Consider the following 20935-nt stretch of genomic DNA (forward strand, 5'->3'; position numbering starts at 1 on the left):
CTTCCCAGCCCCCCTGTAACTCCCCTTCCTTGTACCTATCTAATGTATCTGCCAGTACCACTGATTCAGGGGGGGGATCCCACAACTTCCCAGCCCCCCCTGTAACTCCCCTTCCTTGTACCTATCTAATGTATCTGCCAGTACCACTGATTCAGGGGGGGATCCCACAACTTCCCAGCCCCCCCTGTAACTCCCCTTCCTTGTACCTATCTAATGTATCTGCCAGTACCACTGATTCAGGGGGGGGGATCCCACAACTTCCCAGCCCCCCCTGTAACTCCCCTTCCTTGTACCTATCTAATGTATCTGCCAGTACCACTGATTCAGGGGGGGGATCCCAAAACTTCCCAGCCCCCCCTGTAACTCCCCTTCCTTGTACCTATCTAATGTATCTGCCAGTACCACTGATTCAGGGGGGGGGGGATCCCACAACTTCCTAGCCCCCTTGTAACTCCCCTTCCTTGTACCTATCTAATGTATCTGCCAGTACCACTGATTCAGGGGGGGATCCCACAACTTCCCAGCCCCCCCTGTAACTCCCCTTCCTTGTACCTATCTAATGTATCTGCCAGTACCACTGATTCAGGGGGGGGATCCCACAACTTCCCAGCCCCCCCTGTAACTCCCCTTCCTTGTACCTATCTAATGTATCTGCCAGTACCACTGATTCAGGGGGGGGGGGATCCCACAACTTCCCAGCCCCCCTGTAACTCCCCTTCCTTGTACCTATCTAATGTATCTGCCAGTACCACTGATTCAGGGGGGGGATCCCAAAACTTCCCAGCCCCCCCCTGTAACTCCCCTTCCTTGTACCTATCTAATGTATCTGCCAGTACCACTGATTCAGGGGGGGGTCCCACAACTTCCCAGCCCCCCTGTAACTCCCCTTCCTTGTACCTATCTAATGTATCTGCCAGTACCACTGATTCAGGGGGGGTCCCACAACTTCCCAGCCCCCCTGTAACTCCCCTTCCTTGTACCTATCTAATGTATCTGCCAGTACCACTGATTCAGGGGGGGGATCCCACAACTTCCCAGCCCCCCTGTAACTCCCCTTCCTTGTACCTATCTAATGTATCTGCCAGTACCACTGATTCAGGGGGGGATCCCACAACTTCCCAGCCCCCCCTGTAACTCCCCTTCCTTGTACCTATCTAATGTATCTGCCAGTACCACTGATTCAGGGGGGGGGGATCCCACAACTTCCCAGCCCCCCTGTAACTCCCCTTCCTTGTACCTATCTAATGTATCTGCCAGTACCACTGATTCAGGGGGGGGGGATCCCACAACTTCCCAGCCCCCCCTGTAACTCCCCTTCCTTGTACCTATCTAATGTATCTGCCAGTACCACTGATTCAGGGGGGGGATCCCAAAACTTCCCAGCCCCCCCTGTAACTCCCCTTCCTTGTACCTATCTAATGTATCTGCCAGTACCACTGATTCAGGGGGGGGATCCCACAACTTCCCAGCCCCCCCTGTAACTCCCCTTCCTTGTACCTATCTAATGTATCTGCCAGTACCACTGATTCAGGGGGGGGGGGATCCCACAACTTCCCAGCCCCCTTGTAACTCCCCTTCCTTGTACCTATCTAATGTATCTGCCAGTACCACTGATTCAGGGGGGGGGGGTCCCACAACTTCCCAGCCCCCCTGTAACTCCCCTTCCTTGTACCTATCTAATGTATCTGCCAGTACCACTGATTCAGGGGGGGATCCCACAACTTCCCAGCCCCCCCTGTAACCCCCCTTCCTTGTACCTATCTAATGTATCTGCCAGTACCACTGATTCAGGGGGGGATCCCACAACTTCCCAGCCCCCCTGTAACTCCCCTTCCTTGTACCTATCTAATGTATCTGTCAGTACCACTGATTCAGGGGGGGGGGATCCCACAACTTCCCAGCCCCCCTGTAACCCCCCTTCCTTGTACCTATCTAATGTATCTGCCAGTACCACTGATTCAGGGGGGGGATCCCACAACTTCCCAGCCCCCCTGTAACTCCCCTTCCTTGTACCTATCTAATGTATCTGCCAGTACCACTGATTCAGGGGGGGGGTCCCACAACTTCCCAGCCCCCCTGTAACTCCCCTTCCTTGTACCTATCTAATGTATCTGCCAGTACCACTGATTCAGGGGGGGGGATCCCACAACTTCCCAGCCCCCCCCCCCCTGTAACTCCCCTTCCTTGTACCTATCTAATGTATCTGCCAGTACCACTGATTCAGGGGGGAGGGATCCCACAACTTCCCAGCCCCCCCTGTAACTCCCCTTCCTTGTACCTATCTAATGTATCTGCCAGTACCACTGATTCAGGGGGGGGGGATCCCACAACTTCCCAGCCCCCCCTGTAACTCCCCTTCCTTGTACCTATCTAATGTATCTGCCAGTACCACTGATTCAGGGGGGGGATCCCACAACTTCCCAGCCCCCCCCCCCTGTAACTCCCCTTCCTTGTACCTATCTAATGTATCTGCCAGTACCACTGATTCAGGGGGGAGGGATCCCACAACTTCCCAGCCCCCCCTGTAACCCCCCTTCCTTGTACCTATCTAATGTATCTGCCAGTACCACTGATTCAGGGGGGGGGGGATCCCACAACTTCCCAGCCCCCCTGTAACTCCCCTTCCTTGTACCTATCTAATGTATCTGCCAGTACCACTGATTCAGGGGGGGGGGGTCCCACAACTTCCCAGCCCCCCCTGTAACTCCCCTTCCTTGTACCTATCTAATGTATCTGCCAGTACCACTGATTCAGGGGGGGGATCCCACAACTTCCCAGCCCCCCTGTAACTCCCCTTCCTTGTACCTATCTAATGTATCTGCCAGTACCACTGATTCAGGGGGGGGGGTCCCACAACTTCCCAGCCCCCCTGTAACTCCCCTTCCTTGTACCTATCTAATGTATCTGCCAGTACCACTGATTCAGGGGGGGGGGGATCCCACAACTTCCCAGCCCCCCCTGTAACTCCCCTTCCTTGTACCTATCTAATGTATCTGCCAGTACCACTGATTCAGGGGGGGGGGGGAAATCCCACAACTTCCCAGCCCCCCTGTAACTCCCCTTCCTTGTACCTATCTAATGTATCTGCCAGTACCACTGATTCGGGGGGGGGATCCCGCAGGTTGAACCCCCTGGCTGAGGTTGGCGCCCCCCCAAACACACCCCGGTACAACAGGACAATAGAGCAGCAGTTCTGACTCTCAGCTCGTTCCTTCCCCGTGAGTGGGGGGGGGGGCTCCGGCACAAACAATAAAGTCCCCCCCTCGGTGCCGTATGAGCAGCAAATGACCTTTATTCAGAGTCACCCCGACACCCCCCGACACCCCCCCAGGCAAACGGAAGTCGAGGTTCCGCCACTTGCAGTGAAGCAACAATATTATTCCCCAAGGGCTAAATCTTTGCCCCGAGATTGTTCTGTCAGAGAGAAGATTCCGACTCAGGAAGAAATAGAGTCCAACATTGGCCGACGCTTCTCATTGGCCAATTCATGGGTTTCTCTTATTTACCCACCAGCTAAGGGCCCAGGGCCCCCCCCAGTGTTTATACCTGTATCTGAGATGGTTTATATGGAGATATACAGTATATATAGTTAGGCAGGTTATATATAGGCATTATGGTTAAACGTGATGGACGTATGTCTTTTTTCAACTTACTATGTTACTATGTTACTTTATATAGGTGGCTTCATCATAACATAAACTTTTATATTTTCTCTAGTTTGGGTTGAGGCTGAATTGAATCATTGCTCCAAAGTCCCCAATCTGCCACAGCTATCAAGCCATAAACAGTGAATTTAGTGGGGTGCAAAATGTACCCCCAAACAGCAACAGCTGTTGGTAGGACAAATGGGTGGGATAGTAGGGCAAGCTGGCAACAAAAGGGCAGATAGTTTAAAAAGGGCAAGATGGGGACAGTAGGGCAAGATGGGGACAGTAGGGCAAGATGGAGACAGTAGGGCAAGATGGAGACAGTAGGACAAGATGGAGACAGTAGGGCAAGATGGAGTAACTAGGGTAAGATGGAGACAGTAAGGCAAGATGGGGACAGTAGGGCAAGATGGAGACAGCAGGGCAAGATGGAGACAGTAGGGCAAGATGGAGTAACTAGGGTAAGATGGAGACAGTAAGGCAAGATGGGGACAGTAGGGCAAGATGGAGACAGTAGGGCAAGATGGAGTAACTAGGGTAAGATGGAGACAGTAAGGCAAGATGGGGACAGTAGGGCAAGATGGAGACAGTAGGGCAAGATGGAGACAGCAGGGCAAGATGGAGACAGTAAGGCAAGATGAAGACAGTAGGGCAAGATGGAGACAGCAGGGCAAGATGGAGACAGTAAGGCAAGATGGGGACAGTAGGACAAGATGGAGACAGTAGGGCAAGATGGAGTCAGTAGGGAAACATGGAGAAAGTAGGGCAACATGGAGACAGTAGGGCAAGATGGGAACAGTAGGGCAAGATGGACACAGTAGGGCAACATGGAGACAGTAGGGCAAGATGGGGACAGTAGGGCAAGATGGAGACAGCAGGGCAAGATGGAGACAGTAGGGCAAGATGGAGACAGTAGGGCAACATGGAGACAGTAGGACAAGATGGAGACAGTAGGGCAAGATGGGGACAGTAGGGCAAGATGGAGTCACTAGGGCAAAATGGAGACAGTAAGGCAAGATGGAGACAGTAGGGCAAGATGGAGACAGCAGGGTAAGATGGAAACAGTAGGGCAAGATGGGAACAGTAGGGCAAGATGGAGACAGTAGGGCAAGATGGAGACAGTAAGGCAAGATGAAGACAGTAGGACAAGATGGAGTCAGTAAAAAAACATGAAGACTGTAGGACAACATGGAGACAGTAGGGCAACATGGAGACAGTAGGGCAAGATGGGGACAGTAGGGCAAGATGGAGTCACTAGGGCAAGATGGAGACAGTAAGGCAAGATGGAGACAGTAGGGCAAGATGGAGACAGCAGGGTAAGATGGAAACAGTAGGGCAAGATGGAGACAGCAGGGTAAGATGGAAACAGTAGGGCAAGATGGAGACAGTAGGACAAGATGGAGACAGTAGGGCAAGATGGAGTAACTAGGGTAAGATGGAGACAGTAAGGCAAGATGGAGACAGTAGGGCAAGATGGAGACAGCAGGGCAAGATGGAGACAGTAAGGCAAGATGAAGACAGTAGGACAAGATGGAGACAGTAGGGTAAGATGGAGTCAGTAGGGAAACATGGAGACAGTAGGGCAACATGGAGACAGTAGGGCAAGATAGGAACAGTAGGGCAAGATGGACACAGTAGGGCAACATGGAGACAGTAGGGCAAGATGGGGACAGTAGGGCAAGATGGAGAAAGCAGGGCAAGATGGAGACAGTAGGGCAAGATGGAGACAGTAGGGCAACATGGAGACAGTAAGGCAAGATGAAGACAGTAGGACAAGATGGAGTCAGTAAAAAAACATGAAGACTGTAGGACAACATGGAGACAGTAGGGCAACATGGAGACAGTAGGGCAAGATGGGGACAGTAGGGCAAGATGGAGTCACTAGGGCAAGATGGAGACAGTAAGGCAAGATGGAGACAGTAGGGCAAGATGGGGACAGTAGGGCAAGATGGAGTCACTAGGGCAAGATGGAGACAGTAAGGCAAGATGGGGACAGTAGGGCAAGATGAAGAGTAGGACAAGATGGAGCCAGTAGGGAAACATGGAGACAGTAGGGCAACATGGAGACAGTAGGGCAACATGGAGACAGTAGGGCAAGATGGAGTAACTAGGGTAAGATGGAGACAGTAAGGCAAGATGGAGACAGTAGGGCAAGATGGAGACAGCAGGGCAAGATGGAGACAGTAAGGCAAGATGAAGACAGTAGGACAAGATGGAGACAGTAGGGTAAGATGGAGTCAGTAGGGAAACATGGAGACAGTAGGGCAACATGGGGACAGTAGGGCAAGATAGGAACAGTAGGGCAAGATGGACACAGTAGGGCAACATGGAGACAGTAGGGCAAGATGGGGACAGTAGGGCAAGATGGAGAAAGCAGGGCAAGATGGAGACAGTAGGGCAAGATGGAGACAGTAGGGCAACATGGAGACAGTAAGGCAAGATGAAGACAGTAGGACAAGATGGAGTCAGTAAAAAAACATGAAGACTGTAGGACAACATGGAGACAGTAGGGCAACATGGAGACAGTAGGGCAAGATGGGGACAGTAGGGCAAGATGGAGTCACTAGGGCAAGATGGAGACAGTAAGGCAAGATGGAGACAGTAGGGCAAGATGGGGACAGTAGGGCAAGATGGAGTCACTAGGGCAAGATGGAGACAGTAAGGCAAGATGGGGACAGTAGGGCAAGATGAAGAGTAGGACAAGATGGAGCCAGTAGGGAAACATGGAGACAGTAGGGCAACATGGAGACAGTAGGGCAACATGGAGACAGTAGGGCAAGATGGAGTAACTAGGGTAAGATGGAGACAGTAAGGCAAGATGGAGACAGTAGGGCAAGATGGAGACAGCAGGGCAAGATGGAGACAGTAAGGCAAGATGAAGACAGTAGGACAAGATGGAGACAGTAGGGTAAGATGGAGTCAGTAGGGAAACATGGAGACAGTAGGGCAACATGGAGACAGTAGGGCAAGATAGGAACAGTATGGCAAGATGGACACAGTAGGGCAACATGGAGACAGTAGGGCAAGATGGGGACAGTAGGGCAAGATGGAGAAAGCAGGGCAAGATGGAGACAGTAGGGCAAGATGGAGACAGTAGGGCAACATGGAGACAGTAAGGCAAGATGAAGACAGTAGGACAAGATGGAGTCAGTAAAAAAACATGAAGACTGTAGGACAACATGGAGACAGTAGGGCAACATGGAGACAGTAGGGCAAGATGGGGACAGTAGGGCAAGATGGAGTCACTAGGGCAAGATGGAGACAGTAAGGCAAGATGGAGACAGTAGGGCAAGAAGGGGACAGTAGGGCAAGATGGAGTCACTAGAGCAAGATGGAGACAGTAAGGCAAGATGAAGAGTAGGACAAGATGGAGCCAGTAGGGAAACATGGAGACAGTAGGGCAACATGGAGACAGTAGGGCAACATGGAGACAGTAGGGCAAGATGGGCACAGTAGGGCAAGATGGAGACAGTAGGGCAAGATGGAGACAGTAGGGCAAGATGGAGAAAGTAGGGCAAAAAAGAGACAGTAGGGCAAGATGGAGACAGTAGGGCAAGATGGAGACAGCAGGACAAGATGGAGTCACTAGGGCAAGATGGAGACAGCAGGGCAAGATGGAGACAGTAGGACAAGATGGAGTCACTAGGGCAAGATGGAGACAGTAGGACAAAATGGAGTCACTAGGGCAAGATGGAGACAGTAGGGCAAGATGGAGACAGCAGGGCAAGATGGAGACAGTAGGGCAAGATGGAGACAGTAGGACAAGATGGAGACACTAGGGCAAGATGGGGACAGTAGGGCAAGATGGGGACAGTAGGGCAAGATGGAGACAGTAGGGCAAGATGGAGAAAGTAGGACAAGATGGAGACAGTAGGGCAAGATGGGGACAGTAGGGCAAGATGGAGACAGTAAGGCAAGATGGAGACAGTAGGGCAAGATGGAGACAGCAGGGCAAGATGGAGACAGTAAGGCAAGATGAAGACAGTAGGACAAGATGAAGACAGTAGGGCAAGATGGAGTCAGTAGGGAAACATGGAGAAAGTAGGGCAACATGGAGACAGTAGGGCAAGATGGGAACAGTAGGGCAAGATGGACACAGTAGGGCAACATGGAGACAGTAGGGCAAGATGGGGACAGTAGGGCAAGATGGAGACAGCAGGGCAAGATGGAGACAGTAGGGCAAGATGGAGACAGTAGGGCAACATGGAGACAGTAGGACAAGATGGAGACAGTAGGGCAAGATGGGGACAGTAGGGCAAGATGGAGTCACTAGGGCAAAATGGAGACAGTAAGGCAAGATGGAGACAGTTAGGGCAAGATGGAGACAGCAGGGTAAGATGGAAACAGTAGGGCAAGATGGGAACAGTAGGGCAAGATGGGGACAGTAGGGCAACATGGAGACAGTAAGGCAACATGAAGACAGTAGGACAAGATGGAGTCAGTAAAAAAACATGAAGACTGTAGGACAACATGGAGACAGTAGGGCAACATGAAGACAGTAGGGCAAGATGGGGACAGTAGGGCAAGATGGAGTCACTAGGGCAAGATGGAGACAGTAAGGCAAGATGGAGACAGTAGGGCAAGATGGAGACAGCAGGGTAAGATGGAAACAGTAGGGCAAGATGGAGACAGCAGGGTAAGATGGAAACAGTAGGGCAAGATGGAGACAGTAGGACAAGATGGAGACAGTAGGGCAAGATGGAGTAACTAGGGTAAGATGGAGACAGTAAGGCAAGATGGAGACAGTAGGGCAAGATGGAGTAACTAGGGTAAGATGGAGACAGTAAGGCAAGATGGAGACAATAGGGCAAGATGGAGACAGCAGGGCAAGATGGAGACAGTAAGGCAAGATGAAGACAGTAGGACAAGATGGAGACAGTAGGGCAAGATGGAGTCAGTAGGGAAACATGGAGACAGTAGGGCAACATGGAGACAGTAGGGCAAGATGGGAACAGTAGGGCAAGATGGACACAGTAGGGCAAGATGGAGACAGTAGGGCAAGATGAGGACAGTAGGGCAAGATGGAGAAAGCAGGGCAAGATGGAGACAGTAGGGCAAGATGGAGACAGTAGGGCAACATGGAGACAGTAAGGCAAGATGAAGACAGTAGGACAAGATGGAGTCAGTAAAAAAACATGAAGACTGTAGGACAACATGGAGACAGTAGGGCAACATGGAGACAGTAGGGCAAGATGGGGACAGTAGGGCAAGATGGAGTCACTAGGGCAAGATGGAGACAGTAAGGCAAGATGGAGACAGTAGGGCAAGATGGGGACAGTAGGGCAAGATGGAGTCACTAGGGCAAGATGGAGACAGTAAGGCAAGATGGGGACAGTAGGGCAAGATGAAGAGTAGGACAAGATGGAGCCAGTAGGGAAACATGGAGACAGTAGGGCAACATGGAGACAGTAGGGCAACATGGAGACAGTAGGGCAAGATGGGGACAGTAGGGCAAGATGGAGACAGTAGGGCAAGATGGAGACAGTAGGGCAAGATGGAGACAGTAGGGCAAGATGGGGACAGTAGGGCAAGATGGAGACAGTAGGGTAAGATGGGGACAGTAGGGCAAGATGGGAACAGTAGGGCAAGATGGGGACAGTAGGGCAAGATGGAGACAGTAGGGCAAAATGGAGACAGTAGGGCAAGATGGAGACAGTAGGGCAAGATGGGGACAGTAGGGCAAGATGGAGACAGTAGGGCGAGATGTAGACAGTAGGGCAAGATGGAGAAAGTAGGGCAAGATGGGGACAGTAGGGCAAGATGGGGACAGTAGGGCAAGATGGGGACAGTAGGGCAAGATGGAGACAGTAGGACAAGATGGAGTCACTAGGGCAAGATGGAGACAGTAGGGCAAGATGGAGACAGTAGGGCAAGATGGAGACAGTAGGGTAAGGTGGAGACAGCAGGGCAAGTTGGGGAAAGTAGGGCAAGATGGAGACAGTAGGGTAAGATGGGGACAGAAGGGCAAGATGCTGACAGTAGGGCAAGATGGAGACAGTAGGGTAAGATGGGGACAGTAGGCCAAGATGGAGACAGTAAGACAAGATGGAGACAGTAGAACAAGATGGAGAAAGTAGGGCAAGATGGAGATAGTAGGGCAAGATGGAGACAGTAGGGCAAGATGGGGACAGTAGAGCAGGATGGGGACAGTAGGGCAAGATGGGGAAAGTAGGGCAAGATGGAGACAGTAAGACAAGATGGTGACAGTAGAACAAGATGGAGACAGGAGGGCAAGATAGGGACAGTAGGGCAAGATGGAGACAGTAGGGCAAGATGGAGATAGTAGGGCAAGATGGGGACAGTAGGGCAAGATGGGGACAGTAGGGCAAGATGGAGACAGTAGGGCAAGATGGAGACAGTAGGGCAAAATGGAGACAGTAGGGAAAGATGCGGACAGTAGAGCAAGATGGGGACAGTAGGGCAAGATGGGGACAGTAGAGCAAGATGGGGACAGTAGGGCAAGATGGAGACAGTAGGGCAAAATGGAGACAGTAGGGAAAGATGCGGACAGTAGAGCAAGATGGGGACAGTAGGGCAAGATGGGGACAGTAGGACAAGATGGAGACAGTAGGGTAAGATGGACACAGTAGGGAGGGATGGAGAAAGTAGGGCAAGATGGAGACAGTAGGACAAGATGGGGACAGTAGGGCAAGATTGAGACAGTAGGACAAGATGGAGAAAGTAGGGCAAGATGGAGACAGTAGGGCAAGATGGAGACATTAGGGCAAGATGGAGACAGTAGGGCAAGATGGAGACAGTAGGACAAGATGGGGACAGTAGGGCAAGATGGAGACAGGAGGGCAAGATGGAGACAGTAGGGTAAGATGGGAGAGTAGGGCAAGATGGAGACAGTAAGGCAAGATGGAGACAGTAGGGAAAGATGGGGACAGTAGGACAAGATGGAGACAGTAGGGCAAGATGGGGACAGTAGGGCAAGATTGAGACAGTAAGGCAAGATGGAGACAGTAGGGAAAGATGGGGACAGTAGGACAAGATGGAGACAGTAGGACAAGATGGGGACAGTAGGGCAAGATTGAGACAGTAGGACAAGATGGAGAAAGTAGGGCAAGATGGAGACAGTAGGACAAGATGGGGACAGTAGGGCAAGATTGAGACAGTAGGACAAGATGGAGAAAGTAGGGCAAGATGGAGACAGTAGGACAAGATGGAGACAGTAAGGCAAGATGGAGACAGTAGGGAAAGATGGGGACAGTAGGACAAGATGGAGACAGTAGGACAAGATGGGGACAGTAGGGCAAGATGGAGACAGTAGGGCAAGATGGAGACAGTAGGGTAAGATGGGGACAGTAGGGCAAGATGGAGACAGTAAGGCAAGATGGAGACAGTCGGGAAAGATGGGGACAGTAGGACAAGATGGAGACAGTAGGACAAGATGGGGACAGTAGGGCAAGATTGAGACAGTAAGGCAAGATGGAGACAGTAGGGAAAGATGGGGACAGTAGGGCAAGATGGAGACAGTAGGACAAGATGGGGACAGTAGGGCAAGATTGAGACAGTAAGGCAAGATGGAGACAGTAGGGAAAGATGGGGACAGTAGGACAAGATGGAGACAGTAGGACAAGATGGGGACAGTAGGGCAAGATTGAGACAGTAGGACAAGATGGAGACAGTAGGGCAAGATGGAGACAGTAGGACAAGATGGGGACAGTAGGGCAAGATTGAGACAGTAGGACAAGATGGAGAAAGTAGGGCAAGATGGAGACAGTAGGACAAGATGGAGACAGTAAGGCAAGATGGAGACAGTAGGGAAAGATGGGGACAGTAGGACAAGATGGAGACAGTAGGACAAGATGGGGACAGTAGGGCAAGATTGAGACAGTAGGACAAGATGGAGAAAGTAGGGCAAGATGGAGACAGTAGGGCAAGATGGAGACATTAGGGCAAGATGGAGACAGTAGGGCAAGATGGAGACGGTAGGGCAAGATGGAGACAGTAGGGTAAGATGGAGACAGCAGGGCAAGATGGGACAGTAGGGCAAGATGGAGACAGTAGGGCAAGATGGAGACAGTAGGGTAAGATGGGGACAGTAGGGCAAGATGGAGACAGTAGGGTAAGATGGGGACAGTAGGGCAAGATGGAGACAGTAGGGCAAGATGGGGACAGTAGGGCAAGATGGAGACAGTAGGGCAAGATGGAGACAGTAGGGCAAGATGGGGACAGTAAGGCAAGATGGAGACAGTAGGGCTAGATGGAGACAGCAGGGCAAGATGGAGACAGTAGGGAAAGATGGGGACAGTAGGACAAGATGGAGACAGTAGGACAAGATGGGGACAGTAGGGCAAGATGGAGACAGTAGGACAAGATGGAGAAAGTAGGGCAAGATGGAGACAGTAGGGCAAGATGGAGACAGTAGGGCAAGATGGAGACAGTAGGGCAAGATGGAGACAGTAGGGTAAGATGGGGACGGTAGGGCAAGATGGAGACAGTAGGGTAAGATGGAGACAGTAGGGCAAGATGGGGACAGTAGGGCAGATGAAGACAGTAGGGCAAGATGGAGACAGTAGGGTAAGATGGGGACAGTAGGGCAAGATGGAGACAGTAGGGTAAGATATGGAAAGTAGGGCAAGATGGGGACAGTAGGACAAGATGGAGACAGTAGGGCAAGATGGGGACAGCAGGGTAAGATATGGAAAGTAGGGCAAGATGGGGACAGTAGGACAAGATGGAGACAGTAGGGCAAGATGGGGACAGTAGGACAAGATGGGGACAGTAGGGCAAGATGGGGACAGTAGGACAAGATGGGGACAGTAGGGCAAGATGGAGACAGTAGGGTAAGATGGAGACAGCAGGGCAAGATGGGGACAGTAGGGCAAGATGGAGACATTAGGGCTAGATGGAGACAGTAGGGTAAGATGGGGACAGTAGGGCAAGATGGAGACAGTAGGGTAAGATGGAGACAGCAGGGCAAGATGGAGACAGTAGGGTAAGATGGAGACAGTAGGGTAAGATGGGGACAGTAGGGCAAGATGGAGACAGTAGGGCAAGATGGGGACAGTAGGGCAAGATGGAGACAGTAGGGCAAGATGGAGACAGTAGGGCAAGATGGGGACAGTAAGGCAAGATGGAGACAGTAGGGCTAGATGGAGACAGCAGGGCAAGATGGAGACAGTAGGGGAAGATGGGGACAGTTGGACAAAATGGAGACAGTAGGACAAGATGGGGACAGTAGGGCAAGATTGAGACAGTAGGAAACGATTGAGAAAGTAGGGCAAGATAGAGACAGTAGGGCAAGATGGAGACAGTAGGGCAAGATTGAGACAGTAGGGCAAGATGGAGACAGTAGGGTAAGATGGGGACAGTAGGGCAAGATGGAGACAGTAGGGTAAGATGGAGACAGCAGGGCAAGATGGGGACAGTAGGGCAAGATGGAGACAGTAGGGCAAGATGGAGACAGTAGGGTAAGATGGGGACAGTAGGGCAAGATGGAGACAGCAGGGCAAGATATGGAAAGTAGGGCAAGATGGGGACAGTAGGGCAAGATGGAGACAGCAGGGCAAGATATGGAAAGTAGGGCAAGATGGAGACAGTAGGGTAAGATGGAGACAGCAGGGCAAGATATGGAAAGTAGGGCAAGATGGGGACAGTAGGACAAGATGGAGACAGTAGGGCAAGATGGGGACAGTAGGACAAGATGGAGACAGTAGGGCAAGATGGAGACAGTAGGGGAAGATGGGGACAGTAGGACAAGATGGAGACAATAGGGCAAGATGGGGACAGTAGGACAAGATGGAGACAGTAGGGCAAGATGGAGACAGTAGAACAAGATGGAGACAGTAGGACAAGATGGAGACAGTAGGACAAGGTGGAGACAGTAGGACAAGATGGGGACAGTAGGACAAGATGGAGACAGTAGGACAAGATGGGGACAGTAGGACAAGATGGGGACAGTAGGACAAGATGGAGACAGTAGGGCAAGATGGAGACAGTAGGGCAAGATGGGGACAGTAGGACAAGATGGGGACAGTAGTACAAGATGGGGACAGTAGGGCAAGATGGAGACAGTAGGACAAGATGGAGACAGTAGGGCAAGATGGGGACAGTAGGACAAGATGGGGACAGTAGGACAAGATGGAGACAGTAGGACAAGATGGGGACAGTAGGACAAGATGGAGACAGTAGGGCAAGATGGAGACAGTAGGGCAAGATGGGGACAGTAGGACAAGATGGGGACAGTAGGACAAGATGGGGACAGTAGGGCAAGATGGAGACAGTAGGACAAGATGGAGACAGTAGGGCAAGATGGGGACAGTAGGACAAGATGGAGACAGTAGGACAAGATGGGGACAGTAGGGCAAGATGGGGACAGTAGGGCAAGATGGAGACAGTAGGGCAAGATGGGGACAGTAGGGCAAGATGGAGACAGTAGGACAAGATGGAGACAGTAGGGCAAGATGGGGACAGTAGGACAAGATGGAGACAGTAGGACAAGATGGAGACAGTAGGACAAGATGGGGACAGTAGGGCAAGATGGGGACAGTAGGACAAGATGGGGACAGTAGGGCAAGATGGGGACAGTAGGACAAGATGGAGACAGTAGGACAAGATGGAGACAGTAGGACAAGATGGGGACAGTAGGACAAGATGGGGACAGTAGGACAAGATGGGGACAGTAGGACAAGATGGAGACAGTAGGACAAGATGGAGACAGTAGGACAAGATGGGGACAGTAGGACAAGATGGGGACAGTAGGGCAAGATGGGGACAGTAGGACAAGATGGAGACAGTAGGACAAGATGGAGACAGTAGGACAAGATGGGGACAGTAGGACAAGATGGGGACAGTAGGACAAGATGGGGACAGTAGGGCAAGATGGGGACAGTAGGACAAGATGGAGACAGTAGGACAAGATGGAGACAGTAGGACAAGATGGGGACAGTAGGACAAGATGGGGACAGTAGGGGAAGATATTGGTTAATAGGGTTTAGTTGTCACAATGCAGAGAAACATTTCCAAGTTACAAAACCCTGAGGCGCTTTAGTACATAGCAGGATCCTGGCACTGAGGGGTTAAAGATTTTCCCAACTTTTTAAATCAAATAAAATATTTTCACTCATGGAGGAAACACCATTTTTAGTGGCCCCTGAATATCACTGAAGGATGGGTATCATTGCCCCCGGGGGTCCGGCCTGACACCTCCAGTACAGATCGGGTCAGCCCCCCAGTACAGACTGGGCAGCCCCCCAGTACAGACCGGGTCAGCCCCCCAGTACAGACTGGGCAGCCCCCCAGTACAGATCGGGTCAGCCCCCCAGTACAGACTGGGCAGCCCCCCAGTACAGATCGGGTCAGCCCCCCAGTACAGACTGGGCAGCCCCCCAGTACAGATCGGGTCAGCCCCCCAGTACAGATTGGGTCAGCCCCCCAGTACAGACCGGGTCAGCCCCCCAGTACAGATTGGGTCAGCCCCCCAGTACAGACCGGGCAGCCCCCCAGTACAGACCGGGCAGCCCCCCAGTACAGACCGGGCAGCCCCCCAGTACAGACCGGGCAGCCCCCCAGTACAGACCGGGCCAGCGCCTGTTGTTGCAGACTGTCCCGGTGTCAGTAAAGGTTCTAATCAGCGTGACATTTCAGTCCCAGCCTTGGTCTCTCTGCGAGTCACTGGCCTTGGGGACCAAGGTTCCCCCGATAACACAATTAAAAGCACTTTGTTAATTTTCCTTCGTTATCATCTAACGAGAGACTGAGACTGCCGAGTGCATCATCGCTGGGCCCAGCGGCCCCCACACGGGACATTATGTCTGAGCCTCTCACTAGTCACAACCTCCGGCCCGACCCACTCCCATGTTCCCCTGACCCCACGGGTCCCCCATACTGGGACTGAGCCCCCGACACTTCCCCAATAGAGAGTCAGCCCCTTAGCCAAGGGGACCCGACCCACTCCCAGGTTCCCCTGACCCCACGGGCCCCCCATACTGGGACTGAGCCCCCGACACTTCCCCAATAGAGAGTCAGCCCCTTAGCCAAGGGGACCCGACCTACTCCCAGGTCCCACTCACTGACCCCACAGGTCCCGCCATACTGGGACTGAGCCCCCGACACTTCCCCATTAGAGAGTCAGCCCCTTAGCCAAGGGGACCCGACCTACTCCCAGGTCCCACTCACTGACCCCACGGGTCCCCCATACTGGGACTGAGCCCCCGACACTTCCCCATTAGAGAGTCAGCCCCTTAGCCAAGGGGACCCGACCTACTCCCAGGTCCCACTCACTGACCCCACGGGTCCCCCATACTGGGACTGAGCCCCCGACACTTCCCCAATAGAGAGTCAGCCCCTGTAGCCCCTGTAAGAGAGAGAGGGAACTGCTGGGGGGGTAACTATGAGAAGAGAGAGAGGGAACTGCTGGGGGGGCTGTAACTATGAGAAGAGAGAGAGGGAACTGCTGGGGGGGGGTAACTATGAGAAGAGAGAGAGGGAACTGCTGGGGGGGGTAACTATGAGAAGAGAGAGAGGGAACTGCTGGGGGGGTAACTATGAGAAGAGAGAGAGGGAACTGCTGGGGGGGTAATTATGAGAAGAGAGAGAGGGAACTGCTGGGGGGTAACTATGAGAAGAGAGAGAGGGAACTGCTGGGGGGGGGGTAACTATGAGAAGAGAGAGAGGGAACTGCTGGGGGGGTAACTATGAGAAGAGAGAGAGGGAACTGCTGGGGGGGGTAACTATGAGAAGAGAGAGAGGGAACTGCTGGGGGGGGGTAACTATGAGAAGAGAGAGAGGGAACTGCTGGGGGGGTAACTATGAGAAGAGAGAGAGGGAACTGCTGGGGGGTAACTATGAGAAGAGAGAGAGGGAACTGCTGGGGGGTAACTATGAGAAGAGAGAGAGGGAACTGCTGGGGGGGGTAACTATGAGAAGAGAGAGAGGGAACTGCTGGGGGGTAATTATGAGAAGAGAAAGAGGGAACTGCTGGGGGGGGTAACTATGAGAAGAGAGAGAGGGAACTGCTGGGGGGGTAACTATGAGAAGAGAGAGAGGGAACTGCTGGGGGGGTAACTATGAGAAGAGAGAGAGGGAACTGCTGGGGGGGGTAACTATGAGAAGAGAGAGAGGGAACTGCTGGGGGGGGTAACTATGAGAAGAGAGAGAGGGAACTGCTGGGGGGTAACTATGAGAAGAGAGAGAGGGAACTGCTGGGGGGGGGTAACTATGAGAAGAGAGAGAGGGAACTGCTGGGGGGTAACTATGAGAACAGAGAGAGGGAACTGCTGGGGGGGTAACTATGAGAAGAGAGAGAGGGAACTGCTGGGGGGTAACTATGAGAAGAGAGAGAGGGAACTGCTGGGGGGGTAACTATGAGAAGAGAGAGAGGGAACTGCTGGGGGGGTAACTATGAGAAGAGAGAGAGGGAACTGCTGGGGGGGTAACTATGAGAAGAGAGAGAGGGAACTGCTGGGGGGCCGGGGGGTAACTATGAGAAGAGAGAGAGGGAACTGCTGGGGGGGTAACTATGAGAAGAGAGAGAGGGGAACTGCTGGGGGGTAACTATGAGAAGAGAGAGAGGGAACTGCTGGGGGGGTAACTATGAGAAGAGAGAGAGGGAACTGCTGGGGGGGGGTAACTATGAGAAGAGAGAGGGGAACTGCTGGGGGGGTAACTATGAGAAGAGAGAGAGGGAACTGCTGGGGGGGGGTAACTATGAGAAGAGAGAGAGGGAACTGCTGGGGGGGTAACTATGAGAAGAGAGAGAGGGAACTGCTGGGGGGGGTAACTATGAGAAGAGAGAGAGGGAACTGCTGGGGGGGGTAACTATGAGAAGAGAGAGAGGGAACTGCTGGGGGGGTAACTATGAGAAGAGAGAGAGGGAACTGCTGGGGGGGGGGTAACTATGAGAAGAGAGAGAGGGAACTGCTTGGGGGGGAGAGAGAGGGAACTGCTGGGGGGGGGTAACTATGAGAAGAGAGAGAGGGAACTGCTGGGGGGGTAACTATGAGAAGAGAGAGAGGGAACTGCTGGGGGGGGGTAACTATGAGAAGAGAGAGAGGGAACTGCTGGGGGGTAACTATGAGAAGAGAGAGAGGGAACTGCTGGGGGGTAATTATGAGAAGAGAGAGAGGGAACTGCTGGGGGGGTAACTATGAGAAGAGAGAGAGGGAACTGCTGTGGGGGTAACTATGAGAAGAGAGAGAGGGAACTGCTGGGGGGTAACTATGAGAAGAGAGAGAGGGAACTGCTGGGGGGGTAACTATGAGAAGAGAAAGAGGGAACTGCTGGGGGGGGGTAACTATGAGAAGAGAGAGAGGGAACTGCTGGGGGGGGTAACTATGAGAAGAGAGAGAGGGAACTGCTGGGGGGGTAACTATGAGAAGAGAGAGAGGGAACTGCTGGGGGGGTAACTATGAGAAGAGAGAGAGGGAACTGCTGGGGGTAATTATGAGAAGAGAAAGAGGGAACTGCTGGGGGGTAACTATGAGAAGAGAGAGAGGGAACTGCTGGGGGGGTAACTATGAGAAGAGAGAGAGGGAACTGCTGCGGGGGTAACTATGAGAAGAGAGAGAGGGAACTGCTGGGGGGTAACTATGAGAAGAGAGAGAGGGAACTGCTGGGGGGTAACTATGAGAAGAGAGAGAGGGAACTGCTGGGGGGGTAACTATGAGAAGAGAGAGAGGGAACTGCTGGGGGGGTAACTATGAGAAGAGAGAGAGGGGAACTGCTGGGGGGGTAAACTATGAGAAGAGAGAGAGGGAACTGCTGGGGGGGTAACTATGAGAAGAGAGAGAGGGAACTGCTGGGGGGGTAACTATGAGAAAGAGAGAGGGAACTGCTGGGGGGGTAACTATGAGAAGAGAGAGAGGGAACTGCTGGGGGGGTAACTATGAGAAGAGAGAGAGGGAACTGCTGGGGGGGTAACTATGAGAAGAGAGAGAGGGAACTGCTGGGGGGGGTAACTATGAGAAGAGAGAGAGGGAACTGCTGGGGGGTAACTATGAGAAGAGAGAGAGGGAACTGCTGGGGGGGTAACTATGAGAAGAGAGAGAGGGAACTGCTGGGGGTAACTATGAGAAGAGAGAGAGGGAACTGCTGGGGGGGTAACTATGAGAAGAGAGAGAGGGAACTGCTGGGGGGGTAACTATGAGAAGAGAGAGAGGGAACTGCTGGGGGGGTAACTATGAGAAGAGAGAGAGGGAACTGCTGGGGGGGTAACTATGAGAAGAGAGAGAGGGAACTGCTGGGGGGGTAACTATGAGAAGAGAGAGAGGGAACTGCTGGGGGGGTAACTATGAGAAGAGAGAGAGGGAACTGCTGGGGGGGTAACTATGAGAAGAGAGAGAGGGAACTGCTGGGGGTAACTATGAGAAGAGAGAGAGGGAACTGCTGGGGGGTAACTATGAGAAGAGAGAGAGGGAACTGCTGGGGGGTAACTATGAGAAGAGAGAGAGGGAACTGCTGGGGGGGTAAACTATGAGAAGAGAGAGAGGGGAACTGCTGGGGGGGGGTAACTATGAGAAGAGAGAGAGGGAACTGCTGGGGGGGGTAACTATGAGAAGAGAGAGAGGGAACTGCTGGGGGGTAACTATGAGAAGAGAGAGAGGGAACTGCTGGGGGGGTAACTATGAGAAGAGAGAGAGGGAACTGCTGGGGGGGGTAAACTATGAGAAGAGAGAGAGGGAACTGCTGGGGGGGTAACTATGAGAAGAGAGAGAGGGAACTGCTGGGGGGGTAACTATGAGAAGAGAGAGAGGGAACTGCTGGGGGGGGGTAACTATGAGAAGAGAGAGAGGGAACTGCTGGGGGGGGTAACTATGAGAAGAGAGAGAGGGAACTGCTGGGGGGGTAACTATGAGAAGAGAGAGAGGGAACTGCTGGGGGGGGGGTAACTATGAGAAGAGAGAGAGGGAACTGCTGGGGGGTAACTATGAGAAGAGAGAGATATTTAAATAACGTTGGGGTTCAGGGATTAGGATTATGGGAGTTGGGGGTAACCGGAGTGGATTCAGGTCTGGAATTGGATTGAAGCTGTTGCCCCGCCCATTCTGTACCGTCTCCCCCCGGCCTAAATAAGTCAGGGTCCATTGGCCTAAAGCTTTTCCAGTCAACCAATCAAATTTTTGCCATCCTTATTCCTCCTGCAGTTAGCTAAGCACTGATTCGCTGCTCGGTGAGAATCTAACGACTCATTGAGAAGTGCAATGTACAACAAATGTGGGTGTGGTCTTTATCAGTAGGTGTGGCCACAGCAAGGTTCTCTCCCTCAGGGGTTAATATTCTGCAGTTCAGTTATTTACAGTTCAGTCTCCGTGATCATAAATCCTTATTGGTTCTTTCTTACATGGAAGCTGCAGCCAATCACCAATCTGCTATGTTTTAAATCAAAAATGTGCTCATAGTCTCCCCCCCCCCCATAATAATGTTATTCTCATTTCTGGGGGTTCTATATCCTTGTTTCAGTCTAAAAGCCCATGTATTTTCCCTTCATTCCGTAACTTGCCAAACCGCATGTCATGCATTCCTCTGCGCGGGTCCCTCTCCTGCACCGAGACTTTCTCTGCAGTCTCAGCAGTCTCAGCAGTCTCAGCAGTCTCAGCCATCTCAGCAGTCTCAGCCGTCTCAGCAGTCTCAGCAGTCTCAGCAGTCTCAGCAGTCTCAGCCGTCTCAGCCGTCTCAGCAGTCTCAGCCGTCTCAGCCGTCTCAGCAGTCTCAGCAGTCTGTGCATTAAATCTGGGATATTCCATTTATTTGTATTCTTTTATCTATATAGATATGTCAGTCAGTAAGGGAGGAACTAAAGCATCAGATCCAGCAACTGGGGGTGCAGGAGTATTGGGGGGCCAGTGGGGTCCCTGACTGATGTACAATATATGTGTGAGATACAGATCATTATCCCCAAGGTTTGGGGGTGCAGGAGTATAGGGGGGGCCAGTGGGGTCCCTGACTGATGTACAATATATGTGTGAGATACAGATCATTATCCCCAAGGTTTGGGGGTGCAGGAGTATTGGGGGGCCAGTGGGGTCCCTGACTGATGTACAATATATGTGTGAGATACAGATCATTATCCCCAAGGTTTGGAGGTGCAGGAGTATAGGGGGGCCAGTGGGGTCCCTGACTGATGTACAATATATGTGTGAGATACAGATCATTATCCCCAAGGTTTGGAGGTGCAGGAGTATAGGGGGGCCAGTGGGGTCCCTGACTGATGTACAATATATGTGTGAGATACAGATCATTATCCCCAAGGTTTGGGGGCGCAGGAGTATAGGGGGACCAGTGGGGTCCCTGACTGATGTACAATATATGTGTGAGATACAGATCATTATCCCCAAGGTTTG

The 20935-nt window shown here is 52.4% G+C and overlaps 1 protein-coding gene across 1 annotated transcript in view; it reads right to left on the reverse strand.

Annotated features, from left to right (window-relative positions):
- Positions 1-20338, reverse strand: part of chl1 (cell adhesion molecule L1 like) — a 163873-nt gene extending 143535 nt beyond the window's left edge. The window contains exon 1 of the mRNA XM_031901367.1: positions 20100-20338. Coding sequence (XP_031757227.1) covers positions 20100-20338 — 239 coding nt within the window. The remainder of the gene's footprint in view (positions 1-20099) is intronic.
- Between the last annotated feature and the right edge of the window lie 597 nt (positions 20339-20935).

The sequence above is a fragment of the Xenopus tropicalis genome, chromosome 4 (assembly GCF_000004195.4).
Source record: "Xenopus tropicalis strain Nigerian chromosome 4, UCB_Xtro_10.0, whole genome shotgun sequence".
In the NCBI taxonomy this organism is placed as follows: Eukaryota; Metazoa; Chordata; class Amphibia; order Anura; family Pipidae; genus Xenopus; species Xenopus tropicalis.